Source organism: Rosa chinensis, chromosome 5 (genome assembly GCF_002994745.2).
Source record: "Rosa chinensis cultivar Old Blush chromosome 5, RchiOBHm-V2, whole genome shotgun sequence".
Lineage (NCBI taxonomy): Eukaryota > Viridiplantae > Streptophyta > Magnoliopsida > Rosales > Rosaceae > Rosa > Rosa chinensis.
The window spans coordinates 36,308,755-36,329,048 of record NC_037092.1 but is presented as its reverse complement, the minus strand read 5'-3'; the positions used below and the strand labels follow the sequence as shown (position 1 = coordinate 36,329,048).

The 20,294-nt window shown below is 38.3% G+C and overlaps 1 protein-coding gene across 6 annotated transcripts in view; it reads left to right on the top strand.

The window, feature by feature from the left end:
• LOC112167022 (ankyrin repeat-containing protein At5g02620) overlaps positions 1-20,294 on the top strand; it is a 51,097-nt gene that overhangs the window by 6,466 nt on the left and 24,337 nt on the right. For 3 of the 6 annotated variants that reach the window (XM_040505519.1, XM_024303970.2, XM_040505520.1), the window contains 4 exons: positions 6,359-6,832; positions 6,933-7,088; positions 7,174-7,622; positions 7,794-8,582. In XM_040505519.1, the coding sequence (XP_040361453.1) occupies positions 6,359-6,832; positions 6,933-7,088; positions 7,174-7,622; positions 7,794-8,408 (1,694 nt within the window). In that variant the 3' untranslated portion in view covers positions 8,409-8,582. Of the gene's footprint in view, positions 1-6,358; positions 6,833-6,932; positions 7,089-7,173; positions 7,623-7,793; positions 8,583-20,294 lie in introns of those variants that run through there. The other 3 variants (XM_040505522.1, XM_040505521.1, XM_024303974.2) reach the window with 2 other exon arrangements.

Here is a 20,294-nt window from a genome sequence, read left to right as displayed (position 1 = left end):
GTAGTCACTTATATGTTTTATTGTTTGACCGATGGCGTGGCAACCGCGAAACGTGCTTATTTTTTCACATCACGTTTGTATATATTCCATTGATGGATGTGCGTGGACATAAGATAAAAAAAATTAATTTTAATTACAAACACATTGGTGTATACCAATTTTATTCCTTTAGTTGTATGACTTATATATTGCATTTAAATTGTTTAGGTTCATTCTAAAGCAACCATGAAGTAGAAAATGAATTCGGAGAAATCAACCGCTCGATGGAGAGATTGTAATGTTTTATGGTGATTGTAGAAAATCTAGCCAATTTCGTTATTGTTTCGAATTCGATCAACTAGGTCAAACGTAGTTACTCTTATAAACCTATATTTATATATCATACACTCCAAAGAGCAACCCCTATCAATTCAAAGAAAATGAAAAAACCGACCGTTGGATGAGTTCATTACAATAAATTATGAGTGTGGTAAAAAATTTAGCCAATTTCACCATATTTTCGAATCCGATCGGATTGGTCAACCGTAGTCACTTATATGTTTTATTGGTTGACCGATGGCGTGGCAACCGCGAAACGTGCTTATTTTTTCACATCACGTTTGTATATATTCCATCGATGGATGTACGTGGACATAAGATAAAAAAAATTAATTTTAATTACAAACACATTGGTGTATACCAATTTTATTCCTTTAGTTGTATAACTTATACATTGCATTTAAATTGTTTAGGTTCATTCTAAAGCAACCATGAAGTAGAAAATGAATTCGGAGAAACCAACCGCTCGATGGAGAGATTGTAATGTTTTATGGTGATTGTAGAAAATCTAGCCAATTTCGTTATTGTTTCGAATTCGATCAATTAGGTCAAACTTAGTTACTCTTATAAACCTATATTTATATATCATACACTCCAAAGAGCAACCCCTATCAATTCAAAGAAAATGGAAAAACCGACCGTTGGATGAGTTTATTACAATAAATTATGCGTGTGGTTAAAAATTTAGTCAATTTCACCATAGTTTTGAACCCGATCTAATTGGTCAACCGATTACCGATATGTAAAATATATATATATATGCACATATTCTATATAGAATAATAGAAGTATAAGAACTTCCACACACACACACACACACACACATATATATATATATATATATATATATATCTCTATATATATTATTATATTATATATATAAACACACACATATATAAATATATATACATATATATAAACACACACACACACATATATATATCTCTATATATATATTATATATATAAACAAACACACACACACATATATATATATATATATATATATATCTCTATATATATATCCTCTATATAAACACACACACACACACACACACACACACACACACATATATATATATATATATATCTCTATATATATATATATATTATATATATAAACACTCACACATATATAAATATATATATATACATATATATAAACACACACACATATATAAATATATATATACATATATATAAAGACACACACACACACACACACATATATATATATATATATCTCTATATATATATTATATATATAAACACACACACATATATAAATATATATATACATATATATAAACACACACACATATATAAATATATATACATATATATATAAACACACACACACACACACACACACACACATATATATATATATAAACACACACAAATATATATATATCTATGTGTGTGTGTGTATATATATTTATAAACACACACACACATAACTACAAATATATATATATATATAAATATTTTAAGGGCTTTTACGGGCCGGGCCTAGCGGGCCTTTGGCGGGCCGGGCCTACAGGCCGGGCCGGGTTTTTGCTGGCTTTAGGCGGGCCGGCCCTCGGCCCACCAAGGCGGGCTTTTGCGGGTTTTTTGACGGGCCGGGCCGGGCTAAAAGCCCTCCGGGCCGGCGGGCCTCCATCGGCCCACTTGATCCGCGGGCTTTTTGATGAGGCCTAAACCAGTTCTATATTTTCATCGACTTTTTCTTCATTGACATTTTCTTCCTTTCTTTTTGAGGAAGATAGTTCCATGATTTCTTGGAACAAAGCGCTTCAAAATATTCTTCATATTCTTGTTCTACCAATTGGCTGATAAGACCATTCTTGGTTTTTCTCCTTGCTTCAGCTATGAAGCATTCTTTGTGATAAGTCTTTTTTGACTCCTCACAAAACATAGGAAGTCCATTCTTTTCGTGACATAGGCAGTAGTCACAAACGAATGTACCACGGTTCACCTGATAAGAAGACATTAGAGTTTCTGTCTTACTTTCTTTCCAGTTTTTGACTTTAAGAACATTCATCTGTCTAGATTCTAAGTATTCAACTTCAGAATCTGTTACAGAATCAGATGATTCTTCTTCTTCAGACCAGGCAGAGTAGACTGACCTGTCATCTTCTTCATCATCAGAATAGGCTATTTCGTAGCCCTTCATGTTTGCTGTTTCTACTGTGGGCTTATATTCTTCAAATAGAGCTTTAGTAGATCTTTTACCCTTTTCCGGGTATTCATTGGCATAGTGCCATTCAGCTTTACATAACCAGCATCTACAAGCTTTCTTGTTTGGCTGTTTATTTTGATGGTTGCCTTGGTAATTCTTCTTTTTCTTGAAGAATTTCCTTTGAGGATCTTCATCCTGTTGTTTCTTGAAGTTGGAACTCTTCTTGAATTTCCAATCTCTTTTCTTGTTACTCTTTCTGAATTTTTTAGAGTAATATTTTTCTTTTCTTTTGCTGTGGAACTTGGATTCATGACATCCTCAGTTGGTTGGCATATCCAGTATTCCATAATAGAAATTTTCAAAACTCCTTTGAGTTGTTTCTTGGCCATCTTTGCTTTAAGATTGGTTTTGCATTGTTCTTTTAGTAATTGCCCAATTCTATCGGCAATACCCCCAACTGAAAATCTTTCAATTGGTTTTTTAGCTATGCTTTCTCTCACAGCTGTTCTCCATGGTTCAGGGAGTTTTCTGTGCAACAGGTTGACTAGATCAGTATTCTCTAGTTCACCAATCGTACAGTAGTATTCTTGAAATTCATTCAAGTATTCTTCAAAATATCTCATGTCACATATTTTGAGAGCATTGATATTTGATTTGGCCGTTTCTTTAGCATTCTCACTTAAATTTGAGAGATCTCCACATAACTGATTGTACAGGGGTACTGCAAAATCGTATGGAGATTTCGAATTTTTGATTTCCTCTAGCCAGTCTTTTCCTCTGGCAGTCTCTTTGAAAGAGAAGTAATATTTTTTTGCTACTTCGGTGAGAGTAGTTTCGTAATACACCTAAAGATCTGGTGCTTCAAATTTCCCATGGGTAAGAGCAGAAGCCATCATCAGGCTATGAACCCATTGGTCAAGAGTTTTTCTCTTGTCTAGAGCTTTGTCTAGATTTAACCAGATACCATGAGAAGAAATTGGTACTCGGGGTATATTGTCCTCTTAGACAAATCTTTGAGAATTTCTTTCTCCATTTTTTCCTGTAGGGGCTTTCTGTATAGGGAGTTTTATTTTTCCCTTTTCTCTTATGATGAAAGTTTTGGAGTTTTCTCCTTCTTCCATCTCAATATCCTGATAGGGAAAGAGTTTTCTTTCCTTTCCTGGTTTGAAAATTTTCATTTCTTCGATTAGTTTTTCTAATCGTTCAGGATTTTCGCAAGATTCTGCTTCATCATAGAGCTTTTGTGCTCCAAGCATATTAACTGGTCTGTTCAGATCAGTTTCTAATTCTTCTTCAGTGATAGGCTCAGTTGGTTTTTCAACAGAGAATTTAGTAACACTTACACTAGCTTCTTCTTTTGTGCTGTAGTTTCTTTTGAGAAGATTTTTGTTTATCCTGATATTTTCAGGACAGACGTCACTTTTCCTGTGATCGTCGAATTTGAGACTGATATCTCAAGTCTTTCTGCTTTCATATATTGCCGCTTTGGCATTTTTCGTGGTTTTTTCGGACCGGATAATTTCCATTCAATAGGGAAAGTTACTTCGTTCTAAGTAACTTTGTGAATTTGTTGTGAATGGTTCTTCTGACTGGTGAGGAACCCAGTAGTAAGACCTGAGATATTAGATATCCTCGTCTTGGGTTCTACTGTGGTGCTAATCAGTTTATAGTATATTCTATATACTATTGCAAGTTCTTGCATATCCTTTTTCATAGATATGTCATCTGTCTTGACTCTCAGTCTTAGACAGTGGGCTGCATCTTTCAAGCTGGTTGAGAAATTAGGGAAGCAGTTGAAATAGGCTACTTGATTGCTTGCATAAAGATGTTTCAAGTGTTCCCAACAGACTAGCTTGAAAATTTGTTAGCCTATTGTCCTGTAAGACAAATAAAACGGTATAAACTTCTCGGGCAAGAAGTTTTATGCCTACTTGAACTGCTCCAATATGCATAAATTGATAATTTTTTGTTCTTGCTCTGGCAACTTGTTCAGGAGTGATCATTAAGAGATCGATTTCTCCTGTTGTAGAGGGGGTTGTAAATTCCAATAATTTGAAATGATGGCTATCCAACAAGTCAAATTTTCCCCTTTTGTAGATTTGTTTAAAATCTAACTTTGGAATTGGGGAGTTTTTTACCTCCTGTTCAATTTCGTTGAATTCAAATTCTTCAGCATTTAGGAGTTGTGCTCCTTTCTTTTTCCCGAAGATGCTCATCATCTTGACATCTCTTTTTTCTTTCGGGTCTTCATACCAAATACTAGTATGGTTCTAGAAAAATCATGTTTGGAACATGATTTATCTCTGGTCTTTCTAATGGTTTGAATCCATTAGTTTTCTTTGTTTTTACTGTAGACACTTTCTTGTCTTTCAGTATATTTTTCATAGAATCCAGCGTTTTTTGCTGTTCATTGATGTTTCTACTAACAGTTGTTCCTTGATATAATCTATTTTGTTTTCTAGTTTTTCTAATTGGTAGATTATAGCAGGTAGTTTTTCTAGATGATCTTGACATCTAGCCAATTCTTTCTGCAGGTTCTGATGTTTCTCATCAGAGGATATAAGTAGAGAATTCAACTTCTCTAATATTAATTCAGACATTGTCCTCATTGGGGATTCCCTTTTTGAGCTTTTTGCAAGCTCTGATACCAGTGATTTGCGGATCTAACCAATGCTCAAATAATCAAGAGGTTTTTGTTCCTCTTAGTATATGAGAGATTTTCAATATTCTGCTCAACTTTATAGATTCTTGTTTGAATTCTAAAGATGATATCCCAGTAATCGGGACTATCTCTTTTAAGACTTGCTCTAAAGTCTTTCAATTTTCTCAACTTTTCTCTTTCTATCTTCAATTCTTTGCTCGTAATTTTACAGATAGCAATTAGCTCTAGTCTGTCAACGATCGAAATTATGAATAGTAAATTTAACTGCTTTCCTTTGAATGTAGAGGATGAAGTTTAGCTGCAATTATAGTTTAGACAAATAAATTCAAGATGAGCCCACCACGCTTTATAAAAAAAAAGTAATGATATTAATAATGTAAGATAAAGGAAAAGGATGATGGAGAGGGGTATTAGAGGGATGAATAGTGAGCGGTTTTGAAAAGTAGGGAGAAAAAGTGGAAAGTTTTGTGTGAGTGGGGATAAAAATAAATTGGTGCGGTGTATGAGAAGTATAATGCTAGATTTGGGGTGTATGAGAATTTACCCTTTAAATTATTCATAGTGATCTCCATCTACTATACAATTAATTTCTTAATTAATACGTAAAAGTATAAACACAATATTAAGTGGTAGATTGACCAGCTCCATGCACCGCGCGCTGGTCTAGGCAGCGATCTGGTCCATTGTATTGACGTTTAATTGCAAGGTACTCCCATGAATCTACCCATCTAATAGTGTGTGTGTGCGTGGAGGATCAAGAGAAGAGGTTCTTAAACTTTTAAAGTGATGATGTTTTTATTTTTAGCATGTATTGTAATAATCACACTATTCATTCTGTAGTTACCTACACACATGAATCCTACAAAAAATTAACCAAATCAAAAAACGTTTAACCATTTGATTAGCATAATGTTCGTTTTAATTTTATCAAACGGATGACATTTGTTTACAAACTTTTGAGTGATCAAGTGATCATGGATTTGGTTGATTTTTTGTAGACACAATTCTTGCATAGGAATATGAAGGATTAACAGTTGAAATCATTGAATTAGATTATATACTAGTGTAAAATAGTGAAAATCCTCAAATACTTAAAGTAAGGATGTTCTCTCTTGATCCTCCCTATATATATATATATATATATATATTATCCATATAAGCAACTTAATTTTTCTCCATATGATTAAACCCCAACAGGAGAAGAATACCTTAAGACATGTGTTTCCCTCTATAAGCATGCACTAAAAGGGGATTGGGAAGCGGCGGAACGAATCTTGAGAAAGGATACTATACTTCTGAGAGCAAGCATATCTAGAGGATATGAAACAGTCCTTCACGTTGCAGCAGGAACAAGCCATATTCACTTTGTGGAGAAACTGGTCAGCATGATGGAAGTAGAAGACTTGGCACTGCAGGACATAAATGGAAACACTGCCCTGTGCATTGCTGCTGCGGCTGGATCTCTAGACATTGTCAAGATTTTGATACAAAAGAACAAGTCTTTGCTAACAATTAGAGGCGGTAAAAATATGGCACCAGCTTATATGGCTGCTGTGTTAGGACAGTCCGAAATGGCATGTTACCTGTTGGAGAAAACCGAAAGTAAAATGATGTTGGAGAGAACCGACCGAGAAAACTTGTTCTTTTCTTGCATCAACAATTGTTTGTACGGTAGGTATACTAAAGTTGCGATATGGGTACAGAAAGGACTCGAAATTTTCAAAATGTCAAAATTGCATTCTTAATTTCTCTGTGTAATTGAAATTTGCAGATTTGGCCTTTCAGTTGCTAGATGCTGATAAATCATTAGCGAAGGCACGTACTAGTTCACAGAAAAATAAAACAGCCTTGCATATCCTGGCTCGAAGACCTTCAGCATTGGGCGGCAGCCAAAGTCCACCAATGTGGACTAGACTCATTAATGCATGTGAGTGAATTCTTCAAAAAAAATTGTATTGAGCTTCTTTACTATTGACCACGTTGCTTATGTGCTTCAAACTTTTCATCTCAAGTCCTCCCAAGTTTGAAGTTCGAATGCAAAAGAAAGTTGAGAGAAGCGAATGGAGCCATTCAACTAGTCCAGCACCTCTGGGAAGAAATCTTGAGAGATGAGCATGATGACGTGATGAGGTTTATCAAATATCCTTCAAATTTATTATTTGACGCAGCGGAATTAGGGAATTATGAGTTTTTGGCAATGCTTATGAGCTCTTACCCCGAGTTAGTATGGGAAACTGATGAAAAAAATCGGACCATAATCCATGTCGCAGTTCTGCATCGTCACACAAGTATCTTCAATCTAGTGCATGAAATAGGCTCAATCAAAGATGTCATTGTGACATATGAAGATGATCAAGGTAACAACATTGTGCATATGGCTGCAAAATTAGCACCTCAAAATCAATTGAATCTCGTGTCAGGCGTAGCATTTCAAATGCATCGAGAGTTGGTATGGTTTGAGGTACTTCTCATGCTCGATGTTTTAATAATGATCATCTAGGTAAAATTGAGGTAATAATTGCATATGTGCCATATGCAAGTACACTAAGAAAACTCTACTAATCGGATCATTTCATATCTTCACATTCATTCATTGGTTAATTACTGTTCTTTATATATCTTGATGTGGCAGGAAGTCAAAAAGATTGTCCAACCTCAATTCATCGAGATGGAAAATGATGAAGGAAAGACACCTCAAGAATTATTTACTGAAGAGCATACAGTGTTAATGCGTGAAGGAGAAAAATGGATGAAGGACACTGCAACTTCATGCATGCTCATTGCGACTATTATCGCAACCGTTGTATTTTCAGCTGCATTTAGCATACCGGGTGGCACAGATGATCATACTGGAAAACCAAACCTTTTGAAACAGAAAACTTTTCTAGACTTTACCATAGCTGACGAATTAGCACTCTTTTCCTCTTCAACTGCAATGTTGCTGTTCTTGTTCATCCTTACCTCGCGGTATGCAGAAAATGATTTCCTCAAGTCCTTACCCTTGAAGTTGATGGCAGGACTCACTTGCCTCTTCATATCTATAGCATCGATGATGATGGCATTCAGCACCGCCTTCTATCTATCTTGTCAATACGAATCAAAATGGGTTTCAAATTTTACATTTTTATTTGCGTTTGTCCCAATTGCTTTGTTTGCGTTTATGAAATTCCCTCTTGTGTCTGACATGTCCTCTTCTATATTTTGCTCAAGTCTACTATTTCAGCCGTGGAAACACATGCTCTACTAGAAGTCGGGTTGAATGCTGTAGAATAATTTGGTCACAGCTACAATAATGATGTATATATATGTATTCTAGCTAGCATATGGAGTTGTAATTAGATTGATCATCGCATTTTGTTCTATGAATGCATAAATGGATGAACATGTTGTACAAAGTGAAATGCAATCTTTGTGACAAAAACAAATTCTACTGTCCACCAAGGAGCTCTTTAATAAGGTCATCCAACCAACAGTTCTTGTATCTTCTAAAATCTTAGCTTTGGCCTTATGAAGTAAGACCTTGGCTTCAAGGATACATATATCATTTACAAGACACCCATTACCATGGTCAGAAAGCCAACTGAGAGGAACTAAAAATTTGAAGCCACAATCACTGTCACAAGCTGTTTCTACTGAAGAATACTGTAACTAAGATAAGAAGCATGATAGGGAGAGAGGGAGAGAGATGACACCGGATGTATAGTGGTTCACCTTGTACTTGGGATAAGGCTACGTCCACTTAGATATTTTACTATGAGTGAGGTCAGGTGACCTTTGTAGTGATACAAGTGTGGGGATCATGGATCCATCCCTTCCAAGAAGGGGAGGACTTCCTCTTATAGCTAAAGGAAGTCCCCATCTATTCTATATTTTCGATGTGGGACAATAATACATATATTGCTTCTCTTGAAGCCTCTTGGAGGGTGGTCTCCCTACGAGGTACCGGCTGACCTCTATCATAGCGAGGTAGCTCGGGTGTCGGACTACCGGATGCATGTCGTAGGCGGGACTAGCCATGTCGCGGGGCCCACCTAAGAGGTCGTTGCTTATGCTTGGAGGTATGTGATATAGGTGGTATGTACAAGTCCCCCAAGTCCCCGAATAAGAGGCGCTTCTTGGTTGGGGAGTTTAAATGTGATGCCGCCAAGTATGAGTGATGACCTTGTTGAACGCCATACCCATACTAGTTCCCCAACTCTGTAAGTAAGAAGGGACTCTACGGGTATGTTGGTGCGGGGCCCTCATCAAGCTAGTACCTGCAAATAAGATGAGTGCACAAAAAGCATATTGATTGCGCTAAGGGCAATCGAAGTGACATTTGAGTCAAATGGCATCAAGGTGCATGAACGTTTATATGAGATGCATGTTACGCATTGTGTGTATGCACATGCGACGTATAAGTTGAAAATGTATGGTTATGATAGTATAACGAAGTGCATATGATGCAAAGATGTGTGATGAACACGATGACACATACGTAATGATATGTATATGTTGTATGCACGTGATGCACATGTGTTAGGATCAGGAGTGTTGTTACTCGCCGAGTCCCCCAAGTCACGTAGTTAGTAAAACGGGAATTCGGAGGTGAGGCTAAGAATGAAGCTCCGGTATCGAAGTTACGTGTCATACTAGCGAGATTATGGCAAGACCATGATAGTCCCCCGAGTATGAGTGTAAGAATTGCGCTTGCTCAAACTGAGCGAGCAGTAGGTTGTGTGAATTAGGTCTTATGGTCCTATTAATGGGATGTAAAAGAAATTTAATTGTTGCGGTCAACAATAGGTGAAAAATTTCAATATTTCCATTAATAGACCATAGCAAGAAAAGTATGAGCGTGAAGCTCAATGATAGTCCTGGTCGGGTACTACCTCCACTTGTGATAAGTGGTATGAATAAGTCCCCCAAGTATAGAGAATGCTCGGGAGGTGAGATGACTCAAAAGCAAAGGATTGGACCTTCGCTTACCCCGCCTCCGGTACCAAGTGGGGGTTTTCTGAGGGCTTGAGCCTATGGTACCCGATAGGGTAGAATGAGGATTTGGGTCTCTGATACCCGAAAGGGTAGATTGAGGACTAGAGCCTCTGATATCCGGAAGGGTAAATTGAGGGCTTGACGCCTCTAGTACCCGATAGGGTAGAGTGAGGGCTTGATGCCTCTCGTACTCGATGGGGTAGCATGAGGGCTTGATGCCTCTCGTACCCGATGGGGTAGCATGAGGGCTTGATGCCTCTCGTACCCGATGGGGTAGAATCAGAGATTGAGCCTTGTAACCCCGTTAGGGTATCCAGTAGCTTTCGCCTCCGGTACCCGGTGGCGTGGCCCCGGGTAGAATGATGGCATTGGCCTTGTAACCCCGTTGGGGTATCGCGCTCGGGGCGAGGATTTGTGTAATGACATGACCTTGACTTACCCCTCGGGGGTACCGCGCTCGGGGCGAGGATTTATGAGATGCATGTTGCATTTATTTTTGTGAGTGTCACATGTGTATATGTAGCAATTTAATTGGATTGCAATTAAATTAAAGCTTGACATTAATACATAGTCGTAATAGATATGATATCGAGACTATCACATATCGTAGGCATGCTTAGATTATAGAAACCGTTGTTTGAAGCAAGTAAATAATTGCATTAGCTCAAATTTAAAAGTGTAAATGAGAACTTATCTTTTGCCGATTGGGGAGGTTGAAAATATCAAACCATGTTGGAGTCGTCCAAGTATAACGCTCAATGTAATCGACAAATGATCGTTGATAGTTTACTTGGCCTTGTATGCACAAGAAGATGCCCGGTTTAGAGTGATTTTGCTTTCTCCAAAGGCAAAACAGAATAAGTGATTAGCAACTTATATGATATAATTTAATTTTGATGAATCACGTATATTGTGCTTGTATGCTCTGATATGGTATGAGAGGCATATTGACAATTTTAGATCCATTTAAATAGCATAAAGGATTGAATTGCCCCTGTAAGTATGGAAATGATTATTCTTGACACGAGAAGCCTAAATGATCATGGTAAAAGGAAATTAGGAATTGATTGTATAACAAAAATCATGGTTGGTGCATGACATATACTGATCACAAGTTCACAACTATTGCATGGCAATAGTAATCATGGATAGCCATGACAAGGCAAGGCAAGTAGCAATAATTATCCGGTAAAGTTGAAGAAGTAATGTAGAAATTGAGGTTGAGTTTGTATTGTGTGGTCAGAGAGACCATATATGAGTGAAGTAGATGTGCTTAATTGTCAAGTCAATATGTAGGGATCCAATTATTGATATAGTAAACAATTGTGAGTGCACAGTACATATAATTGTGCATATGATTGTTCATATATATGATATAGGGCAGACATCAATTATGGTGCAAGAATAAGTAGCAGACATATTTAGAATTGTCGCATGCATGATTTGCATGGCAATGCGAGTTGGAATATGGCTGACCATGTTATCATGTGATACACATGGCTGCTTATGATAGCATCAAAGGTGGTATTGACAGCTAAGTTTAACAACATATGCGTGTAGGAAAAAGAATATAACCAAGTGGCTCAAGTAGAAGGCAAGCACAATCAAGTATTGATATGCATGTGCCAGGCACCGGTTCGTGCCACAAATTGTAGATGAGTTCGAAGAACAATATATATATACGAACACACCAAGCATTGAGCTTTATGAGTTTAAGGGACTTATCTGGATCATAGATCGTTAGATTGTCCGAGAATGTGCTCTATCGTGGTAGCAGAAGCCTTGGACAGAGAGGGCCGACTAGGTTGACAGAAGCTGATGGGAAGGAGCTGCTGCATATGGGATGCCCGGTTTAGATATGCAGGTGGCTGCACGGGTTCTGTCTAATTTATTTATTTATTTATTTTTTTTTGAAACCCCGGACGTGTCTGATTCCCGGAGAGTAGTGGGTGAAGGAGGCCAGCAGATACCGGTGATGGCAGGGGTACCGGTGAAGGCAAGAGCCCTGCAGATGAAGTTGTGATGGCCAATGAGGTGTTCCAAACCAGTCCCGGACGGATTGGGTGTCCAAACAAGTCCCCCGGTGCCGAGAGTTTGTTTTATTTTTATTTTTGAGATACCGCTGAGTATGCATTAAGCAAAGTACCGATGAAACCACCACGCTGAAGTTCTCGCAAAGTACCGATGCCGAGTGGCAGAATTGATGCCGGGAGGGGTGTTCCGCTGAGACTCGTGGTTAGTTACCGGGCGGGAGCTAGCCGTGGGGTGATGGAGTTACCGGTGAGTCACCGAAAGATGCTTCTGAGATTGATACCAGTGCCGAGATCGAGACTGAGTGGTGGGTCGCCGGAAGATCATCGCTGCTCGAAAGAGGCACCGGGAAGTTGGGGTGCTGGAAGCATTCAAGTTGGGTCACGGAGAGGTAGAGGTTACCAGGATTCAAATTTGGTTCCATTCTGGCAAGTCACCGAGAATGGAGGATGTTGCCGAAGACATGGATGGGTGATGCCGGTGAAGAGACGAATGCATCGGTCTCCGGGGTTGGTTACTGGTATGCGGACGAGTTGAGAAGCTTGGCTACTTGCAGCGGTGACCGTCACCGAGATGTTGATGACCTTCCGGAGGATTAGAAATCAAAGAGGTCCCGGACGGTGCGGGTATCCAAAGTGACGGATAGATGGTTCGTTGACCAAGGTAGTGATGAGGATATTGGAAGAGGACCAAAAGTGGGGTCTTCTCAAAGAGTCCCGGTCGGGAACTTTTTGAAAGTGGACCTTGGCTGTAGAAGTAAGGGTACGGGGTCCTGTGCGTACCCGCCTGCTCATGAGTCCCGGAGAAGGCTCGGGAGTGGAGGTACCGCTGACTTGTGAAAGTACCGGAGGCTTAGGGATGGAGGTACCGCTGACTTGTGAAAGTACCGGAGGCTTAGGGAGGGCGAGGGGTGTCCGGCATGTACCTATGTACCCGATGACCTTTGGTACCCGTACATGACTCGTTGTACCCATCCATGACTCTTGCTCAAGGTTGGAGGCTCGTTACCCAAACTTAGGGACCCTCCTTCTAGCGCCAATGTTTCTACTGAAGAATACAGTAACTAAGATAAGAAGCATGATAGGGAGAGAGGGAGAGAGATGACACCGGATGTATAGTGGTTCACCTTGCACTTGGGGTAAGGCTACGTCCACTTAGATATTTTACTATGAGTGAGGTCAAGTGACCTTTGTAGTGATACACGTGTGGGGATCATGGATCCATCCCTTCCAAGAAGGGGAGGACTTCCTCTTATAGCTAAAGGAAGTCCCCATCTATTCTATATTCTCGATGTGGGACAATAATACATATATTGCTTCTCTTGAAGCCTCTTGGAGGGTGGTCTCCCTACGAGGTACCGGCCGACCTCCACCATAGCGAGGTAGCTCGGGTGTCGGACTACCGGATGCATGTCGTAGGCGGGACTAGCCATGTCGCGGGGCCTACCTAAGAGGTCATTGCTTATGCTTGGCGATATGTGATATAGGTGGTATGTACACAAGCATTGAACACAAGTACAGCATCTGCAAATCAAAATAAAATATCACCAAAAAAAAGAAGAAAAAAGAAGCAACCCGGATGCAGATGACTTTGCCAACAAGCTTCAAGTTGCTTATATCCAAAAAGCTTTCACTGTGCAACAGTCATAGTAAAAGTGAACGATCAATCTGCAGACTAGAAGTCATGGGAGGATATGTTGTTGGAATTTAATTAGAATATTTCAAAATACCAGCTATATTTGAAACCTCTATTGGATTAATTGCAGATGGTAATAGTCATTAACTCTCTTTGATTGTGATTGACAACAAGATTTCATCAGTTTACTCATATACCCTTATTTGGTCAAAATCTGCAATTATGGTGGTTCATTCCTTATTTGCTTTATTCCGTTTTGATTTACTCATCAATGTCAAGATATATATTGCCTTTCTGTTACATAAGTTACAGAGTATAAATGTCATTCCTAATTAGACGTTTTGATTCTTCCTAATCAGTGTCATAATATTCCTTTCGGTTACATGAGTTACATAACTTAATTGCTATTATTAAATTGTCATTGCATTGATCATTCCTGCCATATATATAATCCCTAACTTTCCAGATTGAAACACACAAGAAAACTCCATCCTTTGTTTCCTTTCCGAGCTAAAATTTCTCATGTGTTTCTTTTAATTATCCTACTCCACCAAAAGAAAGTTTTCAAGTTGTTCGATACGATCCAAGTATTGTGAGTGTACACTTACAACGATCGAGGTTGTTGTACCCTGGAGGGTAGGCCGTCAACACTTGCTACACTGAGATATAATCTCCGAAGGGTGGACATCTACTCTTAAGGGCAGTGTACCACACGCCTCAACCTACAAGTTCTCAAAGCATCATCCATCTCCCGAATTTCCAACATATGTGACACTACATTAACTGGGAACCCATTCCATGAATGTACACTATGTTTCATTTGCAGTAAAAAATTAAAAGGAAGAATAGAAAGCAATGTATTTTTTGTGAGTGCCTGCTTGGTTACTTTGAGGAATTGAAGGAAAAATATAGAAAAGAAAAATAACATAATGTGAACTGCCCTTTTGAGTCTCAAAATTTTTTGATAGTATGTAACATAAAATCAGACAAACAAAATGAACAATAAGATAAGATAATGTCTGAGTTCTATAATTCTCTGTAAAAGAAACATCCCCCATATTTGAAAGTCAATTTATTGTTCTAGTTCCTCTCTAATCGCTTGTCCAGACCAAAAAGAAAAAACAAAACTGTAACTTTTCAGATCCAGACCAAAGGAAAAAAAAAAAAAAAACTTCCTTTCTTCACCTAGCCGTATTACATAGAAGGTTTAAAATCATCGCTACAATGAAGACCCACAGCCTACGGTCAACAGACTGTCACTTGATAACAGAGTGTTGGTTGTGAAAATATAAAAATATCTAGAAGATACTGATGCAGGTAAGTCCTCTGGATGCCCCTGCATAAGTTGGGCAAATAATCATACAAGATCTCATTCTTATGCAGCTACTGTCAGACAGAACGACACCCAAACCCCAATAACAGTATGCAAGAATCACTAGTTCCATTTAATAAATTAGACTATTTTCCACATAACGACTGGAGAAACCATAAATGTAACATGGAAAAATGGAAAACAAAGTACTGTGTGTTATTGATTAGCTGGGTGAAGTTGATTAACCACTGTCAAGCTGAACTGTGCACGTCTAGACCATACCTGAAGCAAATTTGAAGCATCCGGGACATCCAAATATGGTGACAAGCAATCAATAACATTCCCCTTCAGATACAGAAGGATCCGCCTAACCAAACTAGTCAAGTCCAAAACCATAACATATGTCAGAAAGTATATAAATTTAAAGAGTGTCACTAGTAGTAGATGCTCCAAATTACCATTTAGATTTGCTGACAACGAAAATATCAGAGTAATGCTTGGATGTGGTATCCAACATAGAGAAGTTGTCAATTTTCCTTGTGAATGTCACAGGTGGAAGATCATCCCCTTCCTCAGCTTTCACCTTCTTCATGCTACGAACATAACGATTCTTCAATCTATACGACTTTGGAATCAATATACCAGCATTATGATTCTTCAATTTATAATGAGAAATCAACCTAGTTGGAGCAACCATAGACTGATCGTCAACTAAACTAAGTTTACAAGGAGTGAGGGGTGCTAAAACAAACCTGTATTGCATGGCTCTAGGAGTAACAAACCGGGGTCGAGCGAACCCACTCCGATCCTCAGCTAGCAAAGGGGTACAATGAGGAGCTGGATCAAAACCCTTGCACAACCTTCACCAAACTAATTAAAACAGAGAGCAGCTGAGGTAGAGAGAGGAAGGGCAATGCCAACTAGAAATATCAATGGAGCTTTGCTTTTTCTTTAGGCCTTTTAAACCGAAACAAAACTTATATGATATTTTTAGGGGTTTTTTACTTCAACAGTGTCTGAACTCTTCGAGGACTTTTAAAATGATACCTGAACTTTCAAAATTATCAATGTGATACCTGAACTCATTTTTTCGCATCAACCTCGTACTTGCGGTCGATTTCCGTCACAGAACCGTTAACTATGACCACGTGCCCAGCACGTGAGGCACTTAATGAGGTTAAAAGACTAATTTACCCTCAAAAGTATATACTTCAACAGTGTCTGAAATTTTCGAGGACTTTTGAAATGATATCTGAATTTTCAAAGTTATCAATGTGATATCCCCGCTGGATAAAATTTCTTCTTTCGGAGTGATAACCATATCATAATTCAACTTTTGACTCATTTTTTTGTATCAACGTCGTATCTGCAATCGATTTCCGTCACAGAACCGATAACTATGACCACGTGCCCAACACGTGAGGCACAAAATAAGGGTAAAAATGACCTTTCCCACTTCCTTTAGTTCTTCACGTGTCCCGTCGTACCTTCAGTTCTTCTTCTCCATTTCTATTTCCTTTTTCATCTGCAAAATGCAATCAAATGGGATGATGAAATTTCCTAATAAAATGCAAAACCCAAAGCAAAACTTGAATCCAATTCTCTAATGGACAGACACGGCCGGGGACTTCATATCGTCGGAGTTCTCTAAGCACAACTTGGTCGATGACTTTGCTTCTCTGAATTAATTGCAGGCCGGAGCGGTGTAGACGGTTTCATGACTCTTGGCCTCCAGATCTGAGACTTGGAATTTACCTAAGATTTCAGACATAGGGATTAGAGAGAGAGAGAGAGAGAGAGAGAATTTGGCCAGCGGCAATCAAGACCTTCTTGTGCAGCTTGCCGGAGATATGACGGAGGCAGGCCATGCCGTCGTGGCACTCGGCTTCCTCACCCCAACTAACATCACAGCATAAGTTCATGAATTTCAAAACTAGTCCGTGTCTTTGTAATTATTGAATCGAAATCTGCAAAAGTGAAGGAGACTGAGAGTCTCTCTCTTTCTCTCTCTGCAACTCTCTTTCTCTCTCTCAACAGCGGCGAAAAGGCGAAGGATGGTGATGATGGGAGAAAACCCAAAACTGATTTTTCCGCGACTGCGTGTCTGTGTATAACTATATCTATATGTATATGATTTATCGAACAATGGGGCAATGATCATTTCACTGATTCCATCTTCTAATCAATTTGTCCAAAAAAGAACCGGCCTTTGGTTATTCGCGGTTGTAATATCAGTACTTAGTGGGACCCTCAGATGAGGTACTCCAGCGAGGCAATCAGCGACGGTCGGGGTGGGTGAGGAACAATCTGAGGGTTTTACGGCGACAGACGGGGCATTGAGAGTCGAGGAGCTTAAATTTTTGCAAGGTAGCCATATCGATCTAGCTGAGTTCAATGTGGTTGTAGTCAGGTAGTGCTTGGAAAGGGTTGGGTGGTTGAGAGAGAAGGTGAGATTTGATTTGCGGCCATGGCTTCCAATCGGAGGGGACAAATAAGAGGGAAGCAGACGTCGAAAAAGAAAAACAAGAAAGAAAAAAAGAAAGAAAGAAAGCAAAAAAATTAAAAAACAATACTTTTGAGGGTAAATTAGTCTTTTAACCTCATTTAGTGCCTCACGTGGTTATAGTTAACGGTTCTATGACGGAAATCAACTGCAGGTAGAGGTGGCGAACGAGCCACTAAGCACGGGCCCAGCACGGCCCAAGCCCGTTAGTGGCGCGGCACGATCCGATCACGTTAGAATAATGGGTTGGGTTGGGCCTAAGAATATTGGCCCATTGGTCCGGCCCGAGCACGACATATTGTGGGCCGGCCCATTACAAACACAAAATTTCATTTTGTTTTTTAAAATATTAAAAAAATACATTGATGAGATTTGAACATGAGACATTTTTATTTAAAATCTCATGACAATTCCATCAATGCTTTCTTTTATATTGTCAAAATAATGAAACAAAACATTATATCCTTATTTTTACATAAGTATTTTTTCTAAATATTAAATATATGTTTATTAATAAAGACTAATCTCATAATAATACAACTATAGAATGAAGGAAAGAATAATAGATACTAAATCTTCATTATATTAATAAAGATTAATCTCACAATAATATACTAAAAACAATATATTTTGAGTTTTTTTTTCTTTCTTTCTATTAGTGGAATATAAAAAATTATTAGAAATCTAATCTTAAAAAGCTAAGATTAAGAAAAACGTTGTAGAATTTAATTTATTTTAATTTTCTAAATAGTTAAATAAAATTAATTTTTATTTGTTCAAATTAAGATTTTAAAATCGTGCTTTATAGTGGGTAGGCACGAGCATGGCCCGTTACTGACCCGGTACGATATGGGCTCGGGCCATGGGCCGGGCCGGGCTTAATGTTTAAGTAAATGGGCCGGCACGATAATAAATGGGCCGGCCCAAGCACGGCACGAAGCACGACTAGGCCCGCTTAAAATGGGCCGGGCCGAGCCGTTTGCCACCTCTAACTGCAGGTACGACATTGATACAAAAAAATGAGTCCAGGTATCACATTGATAACTTTGAAAGTTCAGGTATCATTTCAAAAGTCCTCGAAGAGTTCAGACACTGTTGAAGTAAAAACTCGTGAAGAACTAAAGGAAGTGGGAAAGGTCATTTTTACCCTTATATTGTGCCTCACGTGCTGGGCACGTGGTCATAGTTAACGGTTCTGTGACGGAAATCGACCACAAGTACGACGTTGATACAAAAAAATGAGTTCAGGTATCAGTTATTATGGGAACTTTCTTCGTTAGTTTGTCTTCTCTAGCAAGGGTAAAGGACTTGGGCCTAGTCTGTTTCTCTTTCGCCCATGGGCTTGATGGAAGTTCTATTGACAAAAAAAGACTGGCAAACCCATGTTGGTTTGTTGGTTCGATTTGGTGTGGTTTTGCCATTTTTGGGGTTTTGCTTTGGGGTCTGGTGAATCTAAATAAAACATGAGATAATAAAATTCATACTCCTTATTTGTAATCCTCACCTTTTTACTTATAATAAGTAAAACTTTGGTCTCTAATCTCCATCTACAATAATAATGTATATGTATATGTATTCTATCTAGCATATGGAGTTGTAATTAATGATCAATCATCTCTTTTGTACATTCAATGCATAATGGGATGAATATTTTGTGCAACGTTGAATGCAATCTTTGTGACTAATAAATTCTAGTGTGTTCTCAGGGTCATTTAGATTCTTAAACATCATAATGATTGTATTGATCGAATCATTGCGTGCACTGTACATTTTAGTCTTGCATAAAGCAAAACAAATTAAATAATATAACAAAAGTTATGCAAAACAAATGGAAGAATATAACAAAAGAAAACAGGACAAGTTAGAGCAGCCGTGCCATTATCGAAAACACAAAAAGAAAGAAAAATTTAGAAATTGACATCTTTGTGGATGATCCACCATGTTAAGAAAGATTCGTACCTCCCCAATTAACTTAATAAAAGTTAAAGTGCCAATAAAAAAAAATTCCAAACAAGATATTTTGGAGACATGAGTAATGAGTTGCAAAGAATATTAAAAGAAAGTAGAGGCCAGATAAAGTCTTTTCTTTGACTCCCAAGTCTCCCTCTAATTATTTTTACCATGCTAGGGCCACCATCTTTTTATATGATCTTGTGGCGCATAAACCTCACCATCGTCGATTGAATGATGATGTCCAGATAAATGGGATTTAATATCGACCATTTTAAATTTCATGAAAATATATTGGAGATTTTTTAGTGAATGCATTAGCTATATTCCCAGTATCTTTTCTGAATAGAGAGGAACAAAAGGAACGTACTGCATCTGCTAGGAAATTATACTAGTTGTGAATGCTGCTAGTGCCAGACAAGCTAGCCACTCGTAGCTAGTAAAATGGAGGGTACCTAGTTCTCTACTATATATAACAGGGTCATCGATCGATGATATAGATTCGCTTCTTGTTGATCATGGAGTAGCTAGCTTAGAAGGTTACTCTAGCTTACAAGCTTGCTAGACCTTTACCATTGAGTTTGAGAAATGAAGAAACAATTACTGTTTCTCTTTCGATTATAAAAAACGAACAACATACATAAGAAGTATATAGAACATTAAAGCATGCACGATTGAGATTCGATTCATGTATAATCCTAATAAAAAACTAAGAGTGCAAAATAATT